Source organism: Pezoporus occidentalis, unplaced genomic scaffold (genome assembly GCF_034315485.1).
Source record: "Pezoporus occidentalis ecotype Australia unplaced genomic scaffold, CSIRO_AGI_Poc_V1 ctg364, whole genome shotgun sequence".
NCBI lineage: Eukaryota > Metazoa > Chordata > Aves > Psittaciformes > Psittacidae > Pezoporus > Pezoporus occidentalis.
The window spans coordinates 36,586-51,567 of NW_026915636.1; the positions used below are offsets into that span (position 1 = coordinate 36,586).

Genomic DNA, 14,982 nt, shown 5'->3' on the forward strand with positions numbered 1-14,982 from the left:
AATCATCATAATATCTGTTTTTTGAGAGGAGCTGTAAGCAGACTTTCCATATTGTATTCTACAGATAAGTGGCAAACATCAATTTCGGCAACAAGATAAACGTTGTTTTGTGTAAAATGTTATGGAGTTATATGCACACTCTGTGATACGACTTTGTTTCTTTTCCAACAGATGGGGTTTCCTTCACGCATGCAGCAACCAGGAGTAGGCCAGCCTTCTGGTCAGAATCAGTTTCTACAACAGAACCAGTTCCCTGCTTCTTCCCCGGGAATGAACACGGCGAGCATGCCTATGACTCAGCCTGGCAATCAGACACCAGTTTCTCAAGTAAGTGTCTGATTTCTGGAAGTGGTGTCACTGGGCTGTGTCATGTACAGGTTTCATTGTTTGGTTTGTAGTGGAGAACAACTTGTTTTCTCAACATGCTTTTGGAATTATAGTCAACTAAATTCATTTGTTGAGACTGCATTTTCCTGATGTAGCACTGGGAATGGGAAGAGTGAAACATTTTTGGCTTGTTCTCAGGCTTAAGTTTAGGTGCGACAAAGGGATATTTCTAAGTTTCTTCTACAGAGCAAAGAAGAAACTGTTATGCAGAATGCAGTAGTTAAGAATTTCTTGTTGAACAGCAGAGCAGTAAAGGCTGAAAAATTAAGAGATTGTTGACTAAGTACTAAAAAAGCATGTCTATCCGGGACCATTGTATGTTGCTAGCTTTGGGGGATAGGAGGGTTGTCACTACTGAAGATCTGAACCTGTAGTCTAGCAGTTTCCTTTCTGTCCTTTCCCTCTCCCTTTTCAGCAAGAACCTTTCAGGCCAGGAAGAAATAGGGAACGTCAGTTTGCTTCTCGTTGATGCTTCTTCCTAGTTTGCAGGCAAGATTCTTGTGGAGTGACAGCTTTTTTCCTTGACCAATACATTTATTTCTTTTTTTTTTTCGTAATCTTATAATGGTGCAGTTACAGCTGTACATATTTCTGATGATAAATTCAGTTTCTAGTTTTGGGGTGGGGGCATGGGTGTGATAAGTGTATTTGAAAGTGATTTTTCACTGTGGTGCATTGTCTCATTCAGGATGTACAAATCTGCAGCTTTAGAGAGAAGTGGTTTGTGATCTGGGAGTGTAGGTGTGCCATTCTTTAAATATGCCAAGAAGTAGAAGTTACTCTATTGAAACATCTCTTTGAGCTAAATAAATAAATCAGCTTTCTGTTTGAGTGGAGCAAAATGAATCTAATAGACCATTTCTCCTTTTGAAATAGAGTTTTTAAAAACAAAACAGATTAGTTTGCCACATTTTTTAAAGTATGCCGTAACTGTGGGAAAACAGCCATTTGACAGTAATTTCTCTGACTTTTTCTATTTCAAGCCATTGCAAATGTGTACTTGTCTTGTTTTTCAACAGGCACAAATGACCAGCACTTCCTGTCCTGTGAATTCTCCTGCAATGGCTCCAGGTTCTCAAGGGAGCCATATTCACTGTCCACCTCTTCCACAGCCTGCCATACACCGAAACTCTCCTTCTCCAGTACCTAGCCGAACCCCAACACCTCACCATACACCCCCAGGCTTGGGATCACAGCAACAGCAGACAGCAGCAGCTGGTCCCGCTGCCCCCACACCTACTCCTCAGGCAATGCCTCCTGGACCACAGTCACAAACTATGCACCCCCCTCAAAGGCAGACTCCAACACCTCCACAGGCACAGCTGCCTCCACAAGTTCATCCTCCAGTTCCAGTTACACCGTCTGCAGAGCAACAGCAGCAGCCCTTGTCACAGCAAAGCACGACTGCATCTGTTCCCACACCAACAGCACCACTGCAGCCTCAGCACCCCACAACACCTGTAAGGAAATACTTTAATTGTGCTTCCCTCTGCAAATGTTTAAGGTTTAATTTTCAGTTGGTCTTTTATTTTTGTGCGAGTCTGTGATAATGGAGGTAGCTCCTGGCATGTTTGGTATCAAAATAGGTTGTTTTTTTTTTTTTGCAACTGGGAAGTAATAGTTTTTTCATTGAGACAAGTCTATAGATCATCTGGTGTTTCCAGAGAGGGAGTATTTATCAGAATTATAGTGCATGTTTTGAAATTTACTTTGAAATATGTATGAGGTCTTTAGTTACTTCTGCATATGCATAGTGATGGCATATAATATTGAAACAATATGTAACTTTCTGTATATTAAGACCTTCCAGTGCATGTTTATGTTGCATGTTTTTCTGTAATTGGAGTTGTGCAGCAGTATGTTCTTCAGGTGAAAGAAGTAGAAGGACTAGAGTGCATTTAAACTTGGTGGAAACATAGCATAGGTAAAAGGTAGATTAGAGAAAGAAGGCTTCGGTTTATTAGAAGCTTGTGTATAATGTGTGTGTTGTTGTTCCCTCAGCTTTCACAGCCAGCTGTAAGCATTGATGGGCAGGTATCCAACCCCCCATCTACCAGCAGCACAGAGGTGAACTCTCAGCAGACTGTACCAGAACAGCAGCAGGCACCCTTGCAAGAAGTAAAAATAGAAATTAAAACAGATGAAGGGGAGCCAGAACAAACAGAAATGCAAGTGGATGAAAAATCTGAGGTGAGATTGTCAGTCAGTTGTTGGGTAAAATACCTAGTACTGCCAGGTGCTTTGTGTCTCTGTTCAAGCCATTCCTTCCAGAGTTCACCTGAGTAGGTGCTACCTGCTGCTGCTGTTTTAATAATGGTCTTCCTCTACTTTCCTAAATAAGGGCCTCTATTTTCTTCTGAAATGGTGGTAGAAGCAGAAAAGACCATGATAACATGGTTGCAGCTGTGAAGCTTTTTGCTAAATGCCAGTGTGCAAGGGCACTCTGGTCAGTCTGTCAGATGTTATTTGTGGTTGTTAAATGTTAGAGTAGCAGATATTCGGATGAGAGGAAATGGCTTCAAGTTGCAGCAGGGGAGGTTTAGATTGGATGTTAAGAAACATTTCTTCCCCAAAAGGTTTTTCAAGCACTGGGACAGGGTGCCCAGGCAAGTGGTGTAGTCACCATCCCTGGAGGTATTTTAAAGATGTGTAGATGTGGTGGTTAGTGACATGGTTTAGTAGTGGACTTGGCAGTCCTGGAGTAACAGTTGGACTTGATGATCTTGAAAGTGTTTTCCAACCTAAATGATTCTGTGATTCTGGATGTACATGATTAGCTGCTTTACTGGGCTTTGACAGCTTGTCACTGGGGATGGCAAGGAGTGTGGCTACCCGGTAGTGTCATCCTGTCAGCCACAGTGTATGAGAGACTTACCAGACCTGCCTGAAGAGCTGGATGTGTACTTGTGTGTCTACTTGCAGCTCAAAACTGGTTATCACTGCTAACATGGTAGCATTTAAAGATTTTTTTTTTTTTCTAGTATATCTGCAAGTGACTACAAAGTAGATACCCTTAATCCTGGGAAGGAGTGGTGGGCAGGATGGCGGATAGGTTTAAAGGATGGAAATGTGGATGGGTGACTTCAGAAGAGACTGAGTGACAGGCTTCAAACTGCTTTTCAGGTTAAAGCAGAACCAGTCATGGAGGAATGTAAACCAGAACCAGTGGAGCAAGATGAGAAGAAATCTGAAGTGAAGACTGAAATACCAGAGGGGGAAGAAAGGCCTACTACTCCAGCTACTCAGTCTTCTCCAGCAGCTGGGCAGTCCAAGAAGAAAAGTAAGCAGGAAGAGTTTTGACTGAAATTCACTGTATTTCCCTCCCTAGAAAAATCTTAGGGGATAAAGAAACCCTGAGCTTTCTTTACTGGTACTCAGTAGATTTGTATGGATTGTGGCTTTTGGACCAAAATACCTAATAGTACATGTGCTTGTAATTGGCTATGGACAAGTTCTTTAAGGCTTTAGTATTGGACAGTAAGCCTTAGTAAAATTGCCAATACAATAGGATTTGAAATACTTCAGTCACAGAATTTCTAAACAAGATTTTCTTGGTACCTCAGAGAGGGGCTGTACCTGACATGTAAACTGTCTTTATTAAACTTAGCAGTGTCTTCCTATGATAAAAACAAAATTCTTTTTAATATTTTGACCAACTCCTTGTGTCCAGGTGATCATTTTAATATCCTTCTCAGAACTCTGTAGCGCAGAGGACAACCAAGACATGCTGATACCTTAAACCCATTGTCTGTAGTATTTTTTTTCTCCACAGACCCCATTTTCCAGTATGTTTTTTCCTTTCACCTGTTTCTGCTGTCCTTCTAATGTTGATTGTTTTTCAAAGTTTTCAAGCCAGAAGAGTTGCGGCAGGCACTTATGCCAACACTGGAGGCACTTTACCGTCAGGATCCAGAGTCTCTTCCATTCCGACAACCTGTGGATCCCCAACTACTGGGAATTCCTGTGAGTGTCTTAGCAAGATACTTTGCTGGCTTTAATTCAGAACTACTATATGATGGTATACCCATTTGAGAACAGCTTAAGGCCATCTTGTTAAAGTTTATCTACTGATACACTTGAAGGGGTTTAGCTCAGGCAGTGGAACATGTGATGTCTGGCTTAGGAAAGTTTTGGGAGTGTTTTCCAAAGTTTGTTTGGTTCTGTGTTCCTTTTGATAAATAAGCAGGTATGCCATACATTAAAGTGATTACCAACAGATCCCCAGATCTCCAGTGCTGTGTGGGCTTTTTATGGATGTTGCTTCATGTTGTGATGTTTCTGTTGCTGAATTCTGTAGGTGTTTCTCATCATATATAAAGCTTAGCTGAATTTATGGGAAATTAAGCCGATCAAGGCCAGTTAAAGAAACCTCTCTGGACTGACCACACAAGTTTACTATATATTCAAATATCTATACGCAGAAGTCCTACTTGGGTGCTTTGGGCAATGTTGGTTTTTTTTGGCTGAAAGGTTCTTTTTTGTTTTGTTTTGTGGGTTCGGTTTTTTGTCTTTTTTTTTTTTAGGATAAATATTGCAGAAATTCAAGGCCTGTTGTATTGTAAGCAGGTATAAATACTGCTGATATTCTTTAACAAGCTCTCAGTTGGCTGTCATATTCCAAGAACTTTTGTAGGAGAAGTGGTCCCATAACTGATTGGGGTGAGGATTGGGAAAAGGGATTCTTTAGAGGAGACGTGTATCTTTCCTCACCTGGTAGTTACTTCTTTTTTGTTTATTAGTTTGTCTGATCTACTAGAGAGTCACATTCTATTAATGCTCTTGTGTATAACCTCAGCTTACAGGCTGCAAAAAAAATTGCCATTTACTACTTTTTGTCATACTCTTTTGGTGATTAACATGAGAGTGGCTATATTTCATCGGGATTGGAAGAGCAATAACATCTGAGAAATAAAGGAATAAGAAAAGAAAGCATTGGGGAGTGATATGGTATTACTTAGAGATTTCACCATGTGTCACAATCAGTTTGACAGTCAAGTCAGGGAGGAACCTGTTTTTCTTGATGTACTGGAGATGAATTTATATGCTGAGAATACACATGTTGTCATGTCACAACATAGCTCTGTAGCGGTGTTTTGATGCACTGCGTATTCTTGCAGGATTATTTTGACATAGTGAAGAACCCCATGGATCTTTCTACTATCAAGAGGAAACTGGACACGGGACAGTATCAGGAGCCCTGGCAATATGTAGATGACATCTGGCTCATGTTCAATAATGCCTGGTTGTATAACCGCAAAACATCCCGGGTATACAAGTATTGTTCCAAACTGGCTGAGGTGTTTGAGCAAGAAATTGACCCAGTTATGCAGAGCCTTGGTTATTGCTGTGGAAGAAAGGTAAGAAAATTAATATTAGTCTGCTGTTTGCTTCCTGGTATTGAAGGGGGGAAAAAATACAGCAGTTGTAGTTGTTAGTACTTTTGGTGTGTCAAAAAATTTGAGAGTTTACCAGGTTTTAGCAAACCTGAATACCCCAATTTTGAGGGGTTTATGGATATTCTATCTGGTGCTTACATCATCTATTTGTGTAGAAGCCCTTGGAGGAGGGTAAAGTCAGTAATTGAAGGCTTATTTTTGACTAGGGCAAACCTGTTTACAGATTAAACAGATGTGGGTTTGTTATTGCAGAAGTGCTTCACTGTATATTGGGACTGTCTGTGTCCATTGTCTTGTTTTGATATGCTTTTCATCTTTGGAGAGGAAGAACTTGAGTGCAATAGGCCACTGAATGTTTTTATGACTAGCACTTCATATACTTGATGTACTGTGAGATCTGTGTACAGAATAAGGTGGAAATGGTAGTTGTCTGGGTCACACTTGCCTTCATTTGGAGAGCAAACGAAACTGTGTATAAGTACTAAGACAATCCATTCCTCTTTGCAGTTGGAGTTCTCGCCACAGACTTTGTGTTGCTATGGCAAACAGCTATGCACGATCCCTCGAGATGCCACTTACTACAGTTACCAGAACAGGTAAGAAAAACTCGCTCTGTGCCATTTTGTGCATGCTGAAATCAATCTCTTAAAGGCGTGAATGTATTTACATATACACCCTCTTAATATCTGTACAGCTTTGTGTTTTAAGATAATTTGCTAGAAGTGCAGATTGAATAGTTTACCTTGTGTTAATGATTTCTTTCTGCAAAAGTTCACTGCAGCCTTCGCTCTTCCTCCTTTTGCTTGCAGTAATGTGATGTTTTAGTAAATTTTTATCCTGCAGTTAATTAAGATTTCTTCAGGTATCTACAAGTCTGTTGTCTTCCTATTATGCAGCAGTATTTTTCATGCAGAACACAGAGTAAGCTATGCAGCAAGTATGTGCTCATAATACATATTATACTTGGCAAGTCTTTGTTTTTCTCACTATGTTAACACTGAGGAGCAAAACTTATTTCTGTGTATTCAGATCTTCAGCAGATTGATTGCTTGCTTTTTTCCTGAAAGTTCCTTAAGGGAGTTGTCTCGCAGTAGCTGTCAGCAGCTTTGTAAAATGCTGTCACTTCTACAGCTATTTTGAATTCTTTTGTTATTATTTTCGCATCTTACTTGGGGTTTATTAAAGGATTTAAACTTAATTTGACTTCTGAAGGAAGTTTTCTTGCCAGGCATCTCTGCTAACTGGGGAAGCGAGGCAGGAAGAAGCAGGGAAATACATGCTTTAACGCTCCCGTATCCTGTCACCAGAAAATGAGCCTGTTAGATTTTGATTACCTCCAGACTGTCACCTCCATGAATTTAATTCCCACTCTTAATTCTTTTCAACATCTTAAACAAAAATACCCAGGACAACAAACCCACTAAGGCTTTTACCTGAAAGCCAAGAATGTTTTGCAAGAGTTGTAGTTTACCGAAGCACTTGATCAGGTGAAAACAGCTGAAGAGCTACAGAAGTTGAGTCTTGACCACCGTAGGCTTCAGAAAGGTTTATAGCAGTGAATGAAGGTTTTTAGGAGTAGAAAATAAGAAGAAAATAAGCTTATAGTATCCCATAATAACTATTGTCCTCTTAGACTTCTGTAGTGTAGAGCTTTTCATGTTGTGTCAGTATCTTCCACTTACACTTATCTCTGTGCAAGCACTAGATGGACCAAAAGATTATTACTCACAAATGTGATGTGCTTTACATGTGTTCAAACGTTAGAAGGGAATGTTTGCACTGTAACAAGTGCATACACGTGACTTGTAAATTATGTTGTATGCACACATATATATTAGACCAAAATGTACAATTTCGAAAGTACAGTTCTCTGCAGTATCTCAGATGAAAAATGGGAAAGGGTTGAGACCTGTCTTTGTAGCTGAACAGCTGCTATAGTGTTGGTTTGTGTGGCTTTATAATAAAATTGTTTGAATTTTCTTTTGTTTCTTTCTAATTTTAGATGTTTTGTGCACTCAATTAACATGCCTTAGTAATGGGAAGGCTACAGTTTTAGGACATTTTTGAGGGCTGGGGTAGAGTGTTGAATTAATCATTATTTTATTCAAGTATGAAAGAAATCTTTCTCTGTGATGCTTGCTGTGTTGATGCCTGGACTGTTCCACACTCAGACTGGGCTGTGGCATTATCATGTCATTCTAGAGTGTTATGTGTGTAGTTAACATAAGGTATTTAGTTAACATGAAGTTTGACTGTCCTATAATGTCTGTGAGATTTTCAAGGACACTTTTTGTTGTTCTTGAGGCTTCTGATGTTTAGCTTTCTGTTTTAACTGGGAGAGAATGTGGTCTTTTAGCATTTACCCGTATAAGTTGGAAGACTACCCCTCTTCCACTGATCTCCTGCTTCTCTGCCAACAGAATTGCTGTGCTGATGTATAAGTCAGAGTAGCAGTTTTTCGTTCCTTCTGCTCTTTCCCCTTTCTCATTTTTAATCCTTTGCTGTACGTGGCATGGATTATTAAAATGAAGAGGGTATGGGTATGCTAAAATGGAATACTCCTTGTTTAATTTGCTTTAATCATTTGCTGCTTGTGAACCCATTTGAGAGATTTAATGCTAATCTGTGCTTTGCCTCAGCTTTCTGCTTTGTGTTTTCTTGTCATAGAATCAGCTGGTTTGGAAAAGACCTTTAAGATCATGAAGTCCTGCTTCTATGGTTTTGGTTTAATCCTGCAAACCCCTGTGTCTTTGTCTTATTTTATTTCTCCTTCATGCTTGCCATTGTCTGCACTTGGCTCTGATTGCACAAAATACCCCAAACTCTAAAATGTCCCCAAATCCCAAACCAACCAATGTGGGCCCTATAAGTCTGCATCATTGAATAGCCTTGTTGCTGCTGATGACCTGCTCTCCTGCTCTTTACTTCTGTCCCTTGGTCTGCTGGGATTGGTGGCTCCATTGCTTGACCTGGGTTTTGTTGTGTGGATGGAGCAGTTCACCCAGGTATGACCTTCTTGCTGACAGGTATCATTTCTGTGAGAAGTGCTTCAATGAAATCCAAGGGGAGAGCGTTTCTCTAGGAGATGACCCATCACAACCTCAAACGTGAGTTATCTCTGTGTCCTTGGGCTGTGCATTCATAAGCTATATCATCATCTATAGTGCCTTCTTAATGGGAAGTTTAGTTTTGGATAACCCTTGCTTTTTGTAGGCTAGTAGAAGGTGGACAAGATATTCTTCATAAAAGCCTGGGATGGTGCTGTAAAGTGTTTTATTTTTTTCTTTGAAGTCTGGAGTGACTGAACTGTAGTGAAAAATAAGCACTTAGTCAAACAGAAGTTTGAAATAGTCTGTGTCAGCAAGTTTTAACATTTATCCTTGTAGTAAAACTGAATAAGGAAGCAATGGGATTCTTTACAAGCTGTCCCATAGAAAAAGAATATTTTCCACGTTTTATGCATCAAGGGTGGCATATATTTCAGTTGTCTGTCACTGTGAAATACAGCTTTCTTTGTAGTGTCAGTGAGCATTTAAAAAACCTGCTTGCAAGTTTTGTCTTGATATGTTGATACATGTGGTACGGCATAAATGTGTTGTGTGTTAAAACTGAATTTTATTGCTTGTTTCTCCATAGCACGATAAACAAAGAACAGTTTTCAAAAAGGAAAAATGATACACTGGACCCTGAACTGTAAGTAATGTTGTCATACTTTGAATGAGCCTTATTATTATTGCTACTACTACTATTTTGTAACAAGATGTTATTTTCTATCAGCTTTGCTTTCCAGTGTTTTCCAATTTCATATAGCTCTGTTAGTGGGCAGGGGGTGCTCAGTAAGCAGCATTCTGTACTGAGAACCCAAACGACCACAGCTGTACTTGAGAAATACATAACACACATGGATCAAAACTATTGCATTTTGTTGTCTCGAATGTGGATTCACAGAAGGATGAATGCAGATAACTGTTTGAAACCCTGTTGTGGCAAAGCCTCAGAATTGGTTTAAGTCACTTGGCAGTAGCTCTTTGAGTGCTGTTGGCTTTTCTAGTTGTCATATTTTACAGGCAGCTGTAGTAGAAGTTGCTAAATTTGAATCAGTCAGTGGTTCTGCACTGCTTTGGAAGCAGAACTGTAGACGTCCAGTAAACTTAAGATCATGGTGACCCAGCTGCTTTTCTTTATATTCCTGAGGTTTTTTTCCGAAGTCACTTTACACAGTTCTGCATTATACACCTGTGCTGCTACTGTGTGAAAATTATCCTCATTCTCAAATGAATGAGCAAAAAGGGTACGTATTCTTCCCACACCATCTTTCCGAGGGCATAAAGGTCACTCAGTTCTTCCGTTTTACAAGGCCTGTGGGAAGGAGAGAATAGTAACGATTCATAACTTTCCTTTCCCTTAGTTACATTGAAGATACAGCTTAACACAGAATACAAGCCTAGCTTACAGTATGGTACCGTATGCTCAACACAAATGACAGCTATTCATTCAAAATCTCGTTCTTATAAATACACATGTTCAAAAGGAGTCAGATTGTCTTGACACATGAAGCAATCTTATGTATTTTAGAGAATTACATTCACCAACATTTGAAGCAAATCTTGCCACTTTCCTCAGTTGTCCTTAAATCTCAGCTAGTCTTCTGAAAGTGACTTTGTTGCTACTGTTTTCTTCCTGCCTGCTCTTCCATAGTATATTTGGAATGTACCCCAGATTTCAAGTATAGTGAGGCAACTAACAGCTAACTACTTCCCCTGGTTCTTGGCTTCTGACACCTGTGGATCTATTTCCCCTCTCTTTATTATAACAACAAACACTTCACAGATTTTTAGCCTTATAAGGTCTTCACTTTAGAGGGAAAAAAAACCCAACACCCATCAAAAACAAAACCACAAAATGGAGTTAAGTGGATGGCAGTAAGGCAAGCAAGTAGTAATAATAATGTGTCCCTGCATAGTGTACCTGACTTGAGCTGACAGATTCTTAATGCATTCTGGAGGCAGTTGCCAGCATAGATGTGCCCTCTGTTAAATAGGCTCAAGACCCTAAATACTAGAAATTCTCCAATAAAATACTATACAAGCAAATAATGATGCTATTAACCTTTGTTCCCTTCCCCCGTTTTTACTTCTACAGGTTTGTTGAATGTATAGAGTGTGGAAGAAAAATGCACCAGATCTGTGTTCTTCACAATGAGATAATCTGGCCTTCTGGGTGAGAAATTTCTCCTTAAGTAGAGAGTATATGATAGATTCTAGAGTTAGTGCATGCACATCCTTACATTGGTTATAAAAGATTATCTAATGGAAGAAGTTGCATTCCTGGCTGAAAATTCTACAGAATCTTTAAGATGACATCATACCCTACTGCACTGTGTGTGAAGTTGTTTTGAGTCTTTAATGTTTCTAACGTTCCTTTGTGTGCAAGAGTGCCTTTCAGCTTTGTTTCAGCCTTTTATGTTTAAAGATTCTAGTCCTTCATGAAAAGATATGTTCAGTTATAGTAATAGTTTAGTATGGTCTGTTTTCTATACAAATCACTGCTTTGTCATCTAAAAAAAAAACTGAAAGAATTTTAGCAGGTGAAGTGACTTTTTTGACCTTGGTGATTAGATTAAATATGAAAATCTGATCTTCAGATACTCCATGGTTCATGATCAACATACTGGAGTTTATTCTGATTGCTTTAAAAGCTTTTTTAAAAAGCTGATAAGTGTAGATAAAGCTCTGTATGAGCTTAAACGTTCCATTTATATGCCATGTCTTTTACCATTCTGTTGTTCCATCCAGATTGCTGCAGAAGAGGTAGATATCCTGTAACTGAGGAAGAATCTGCCCTTCAATGCTAGAGTATACTTGAATATTTAGAGAAAAAAAATCAGCCTTTTTCTTTGTGTTGTGGTATCTCATCTTCATCAGTTTTAAACTGTTTGTTCCAAGAATATGTTAAGCCAGTATTGTTGCCCTCCCAGTGGAGACCTTTTCCTCGGATTGCAGGTGACTGACAGGGGGTGCCACCCCATGGAGCTTAGATCCTCCTCTGCAGCTCTGAAACACTTAAGCCATTTTTGCTGGCGCTGTTCTTTTATTTCAAATTTGAGTTAACATATTTTCCAGACCAGATAAGATCTGATGAAAGACTTGGCTTCTAATGTTAAGATGCTAAGGAACTTCATGGACTGACTTGGGGTGGGATTTCATTTTCTTCTTTTGTTTCAGCTTTGTCTGTGATGGCTGCCTAAAGAAAACAGGACGAACCAGGAAGGAGAACAAATTTTCTGCTAAAAGTAAGATTCTGACATTTACACCAATACAGCTTAAATTAGTTAAGAATGGGGAAGAGGTGAATTTTAGGCTCATTTTGTATTTCTTTCAGGGTTGGGTTGGGTTTGGTTTAGGTTTTTTGGTTTTGGGGATTTTTTTTTTAGTTAAAGGCAGGTACTTTTGATCAGTTCTGAACATCAGTTTTGTGATGTTCAGAATGTTTGCATTCATAGCTGATGTCTTTGGTTAGTAGTCTGTTGTAGAAGGTTAACACACTGTTTTAGAGCACTGCTAATGCAAGGTACGCATCCTTTTATCTCAGTTGTCATATAGCATTGGGAAAAGGGTTACTGTGTGACTGCAGTCTAACTTAAATTTATGGTAACGTGTACCAAGTTGCCATGCTACTGCTGCTCTTAAAAGCTTTGGTGGAGAAAAGGGCTCAATCACAAAAAACCCGAAACCACTCAGTAGACATTTCCTCTTGATCAAGGCAGCTGACTTGAAGGCATTGTAGGAAGAAATTGGTGCAGTCACTGTCTGTTCTATATGCCAAGTCTTTCAGAATCTTCTTAGGTTGGTGTACTTACAAACAGTGAGTATTTACATTTCTGCTAAAAAAAAATATATATATACATATATATCCCTGGCCAACCAATAGCATCAAGATTCAGCAAATGAGTCAGTGAATGGATTCAGTGTCTTGAGTCTTTTTCCAAAATCGCCAAAATCAAAACTCCCGAGATCCATCAAGAATACAGGAAAGATACAAGAGTTCTCTTATAGTTTGTATCAGGTTTTATTTTGAGCAACCTGTACTGCATACTTAACATAGTATAGAGATGTGTTGCTGACAGGTGTCAAATTGGAAAATGAGAAGCTGATTGGCAGCTGTGTCACTTTCCAGGGGTAATGTGCAGCAATGAGTCAGGCCCTGTTACACCGGAAGTCTTACACTCCCTTTCAGCTTCAGGTTTCTGTCAGTTTTGTTTGAAAACGAGAAACTTCTAAACTAACTATGTTAATTGCAGATACAGTTGTATTTACTTGTTATTTCTATTACTGAGATATGTTCTTTTTGGTAAATGCGGAGACTAACTTGGGTAGTGTGGCTTCATAGGCAGAATACACTTCCAAATGCAATGTCAGCTCTTGACGCTATGTCTGAGAGCAGTGTTTTGTAATCCAGTTGAAGCAACAAAGAGCTTCTATTCAGGAGGAGCCTAAATTGTAATTGACTTCTAAGACGGATAGAAATTGGGTTGAAATATGGAGTTTTCATTTAAATAATGTATAAGCCATAAACATGGCTGCAGGTGAAAAGCAGCTCACCCCATCTAGAAGTGTTAGTGTTTAAAGATAAAGCTCTAATTTATGATTGCATACTGCATACATTAAAAGTCATTTTTTATTAAATTCTGAATAATCACATTTGAACAGTTCCAATTCTGTATATATTTAGAGCTGTATTTTTCTCCTGCAGGGTTACCAGCTACAAGACTTGGTACCTTCTTGGAGAACAGAGTCAATGATTTCTTAAGACGACAGAACCACCCTGAGGCAGGAGAGGTTACAGTTAGGGTGGTACATGCGTCTGACAAAACTGTTGAAGTAAAACCTGGAATGAAAGCAAGGTATGTTCTTTCCATTTCTAATATTACTTCTTCGGGGGGGGGGCGGGTGGGAGCTATCTGAATTTACTTACACGTTACTGTTCTGAAAAAATACTTCTTTATTCAAAACCTGACTACTGACCAGTTCTTTAAAGATGGATGTTACAGCAGCATGTTCCTTAGTTGTGATGAACGTGAACTTTTTCACAGTAAGAAGTGTATGCCTTATATTTGAATAGTCTGTAAGCGCTAAAGTTATACTTACAGCAGCCTTCATCAGTGTTGCCTTTACCTAGTGACACGTATTCTCTAATGTGTGAATGTATTTGGTATTCCTCTTTACCCTCTGTAATCTGCAGATTCGTAGACAGCGGAGAGATGGCAGAATCTTTTCCTTATCGAACAAAAGCGCTTTTTGCCTTCGAGGAGATTGATGGTGTAGACTTGTGCTTTTTTGGGATGCATGTACAGGAGTATGGCTCAGACTGTCCTCCACCCAATCAAAGGTGAGGAGCTGTGTGAACCTTTATTTTATTTTGGTACTGTTTCATTTGGGTGAACCTTCTGTGTGTAGAGCTTCAGTGTTGCATTTGTGAAGACTCTTAGTGCTGTTACCTTCTAGAAAGAAAGTAGCTTCTGTAGGAAATATGTCAGTTGGGGTCGCTTCTTACTGGGGATGCTGGCTTGACAGACACTGTCTCAAAGATCAGTTGTCAGTATTCTCGAGGAAAGGATTCAATAATTTTAGAGAGGAGGCTAGGATATCAAAAGAAGGCTGAGTTTCTAGAGGTAAATAAGGGTCAGAGGCTTTAAAGATTGCTGTTACATTGGATGCTTTAAATGTATAAAAATAACGTGAATAAATTTGTGGAACTACTTTAAAATCTTTGCTTCTCATCATGCCTTTTGTGTTTGTTTTGGGTTTTGTTTTTTAGGCGAGTGTATATATCTTACCTTGACAGTGTTCATTTCTTCCGCCCTAAATGCTTGAGGACTGCTGTCTATCATGAAATACTAATTGGATATCTAGAATATGTCAAGAAACTAGGGTAAGTGGGTTTGGTTTGGATTTGTTTGGGGGTTTTTATGTTCTGTGCAGTGTTTGTGCTAGGTATTTCTCAATGCAAATGCAACTACATCCTACTGTGCAGAATGTGGTGTCTAAATATCAGCTGTTGACAGGATAACTTGGCCACAACTGCGTATAGTTGAAGAGACAAAAAGACAAAGCCTCTCCTTCAGGAGAGGCTTATGCTTCAGATATTTTAAGGTTTCCAAACCTATGTAAAACTTCTTTAAATCTGAGCAGAAAAAGTG

General features: G+C 39.3%; 1 protein-coding gene across 4 annotated transcripts in view; it reads left to right on the forward strand.

Moving 5' to 3' along the window:
* The window catches only part of EP300 (E1A binding protein p300), a 61,813-nt gene that overhangs the window by 36,579 nt on the left and 10,252 nt on the right, over positions 1-14,982 (forward strand). For 3 of the 4 annotated variants that reach the window (XM_062631021.1, XM_062631023.1, XM_062631024.1), the window contains 14 exons: positions 172-327; positions 1,407-1,847; positions 2,389-2,577; positions 3,511-3,667; positions 4,232-4,350; positions 5,505-5,744; positions 6,291-6,379; positions 8,810-8,890; positions 9,420-9,476; positions 10,926-11,003; positions 12,008-12,075; positions 13,536-13,686; positions 14,025-14,171; positions 14,601-14,714. In XM_062631021.1, the coding sequence (XP_062487005.1) occupies positions 172-327; positions 1,407-1,847; positions 2,389-2,577; positions 3,511-3,667; positions 4,232-4,350; positions 5,505-5,744; positions 6,291-6,379; positions 8,810-8,890; positions 9,420-9,476; positions 10,926-11,003; positions 12,008-12,075; positions 13,536-13,686; positions 14,025-14,171; positions 14,601-14,714 (2,087 nt within the window). The remainder of the gene's footprint in view (positions 1-171; positions 328-1,406; positions 1,848-2,388; positions 2,578-3,510; positions 3,668-4,231; positions 4,351-5,504; positions 5,745-6,290; positions 6,380-8,809; positions 8,891-9,419; positions 9,477-10,925; positions 11,004-12,007; positions 12,076-13,535; positions 13,687-14,024; positions 14,172-14,600; positions 14,715-14,982) is intronic. The other variant, XM_062631022.1, reaches the window with a different exon arrangement.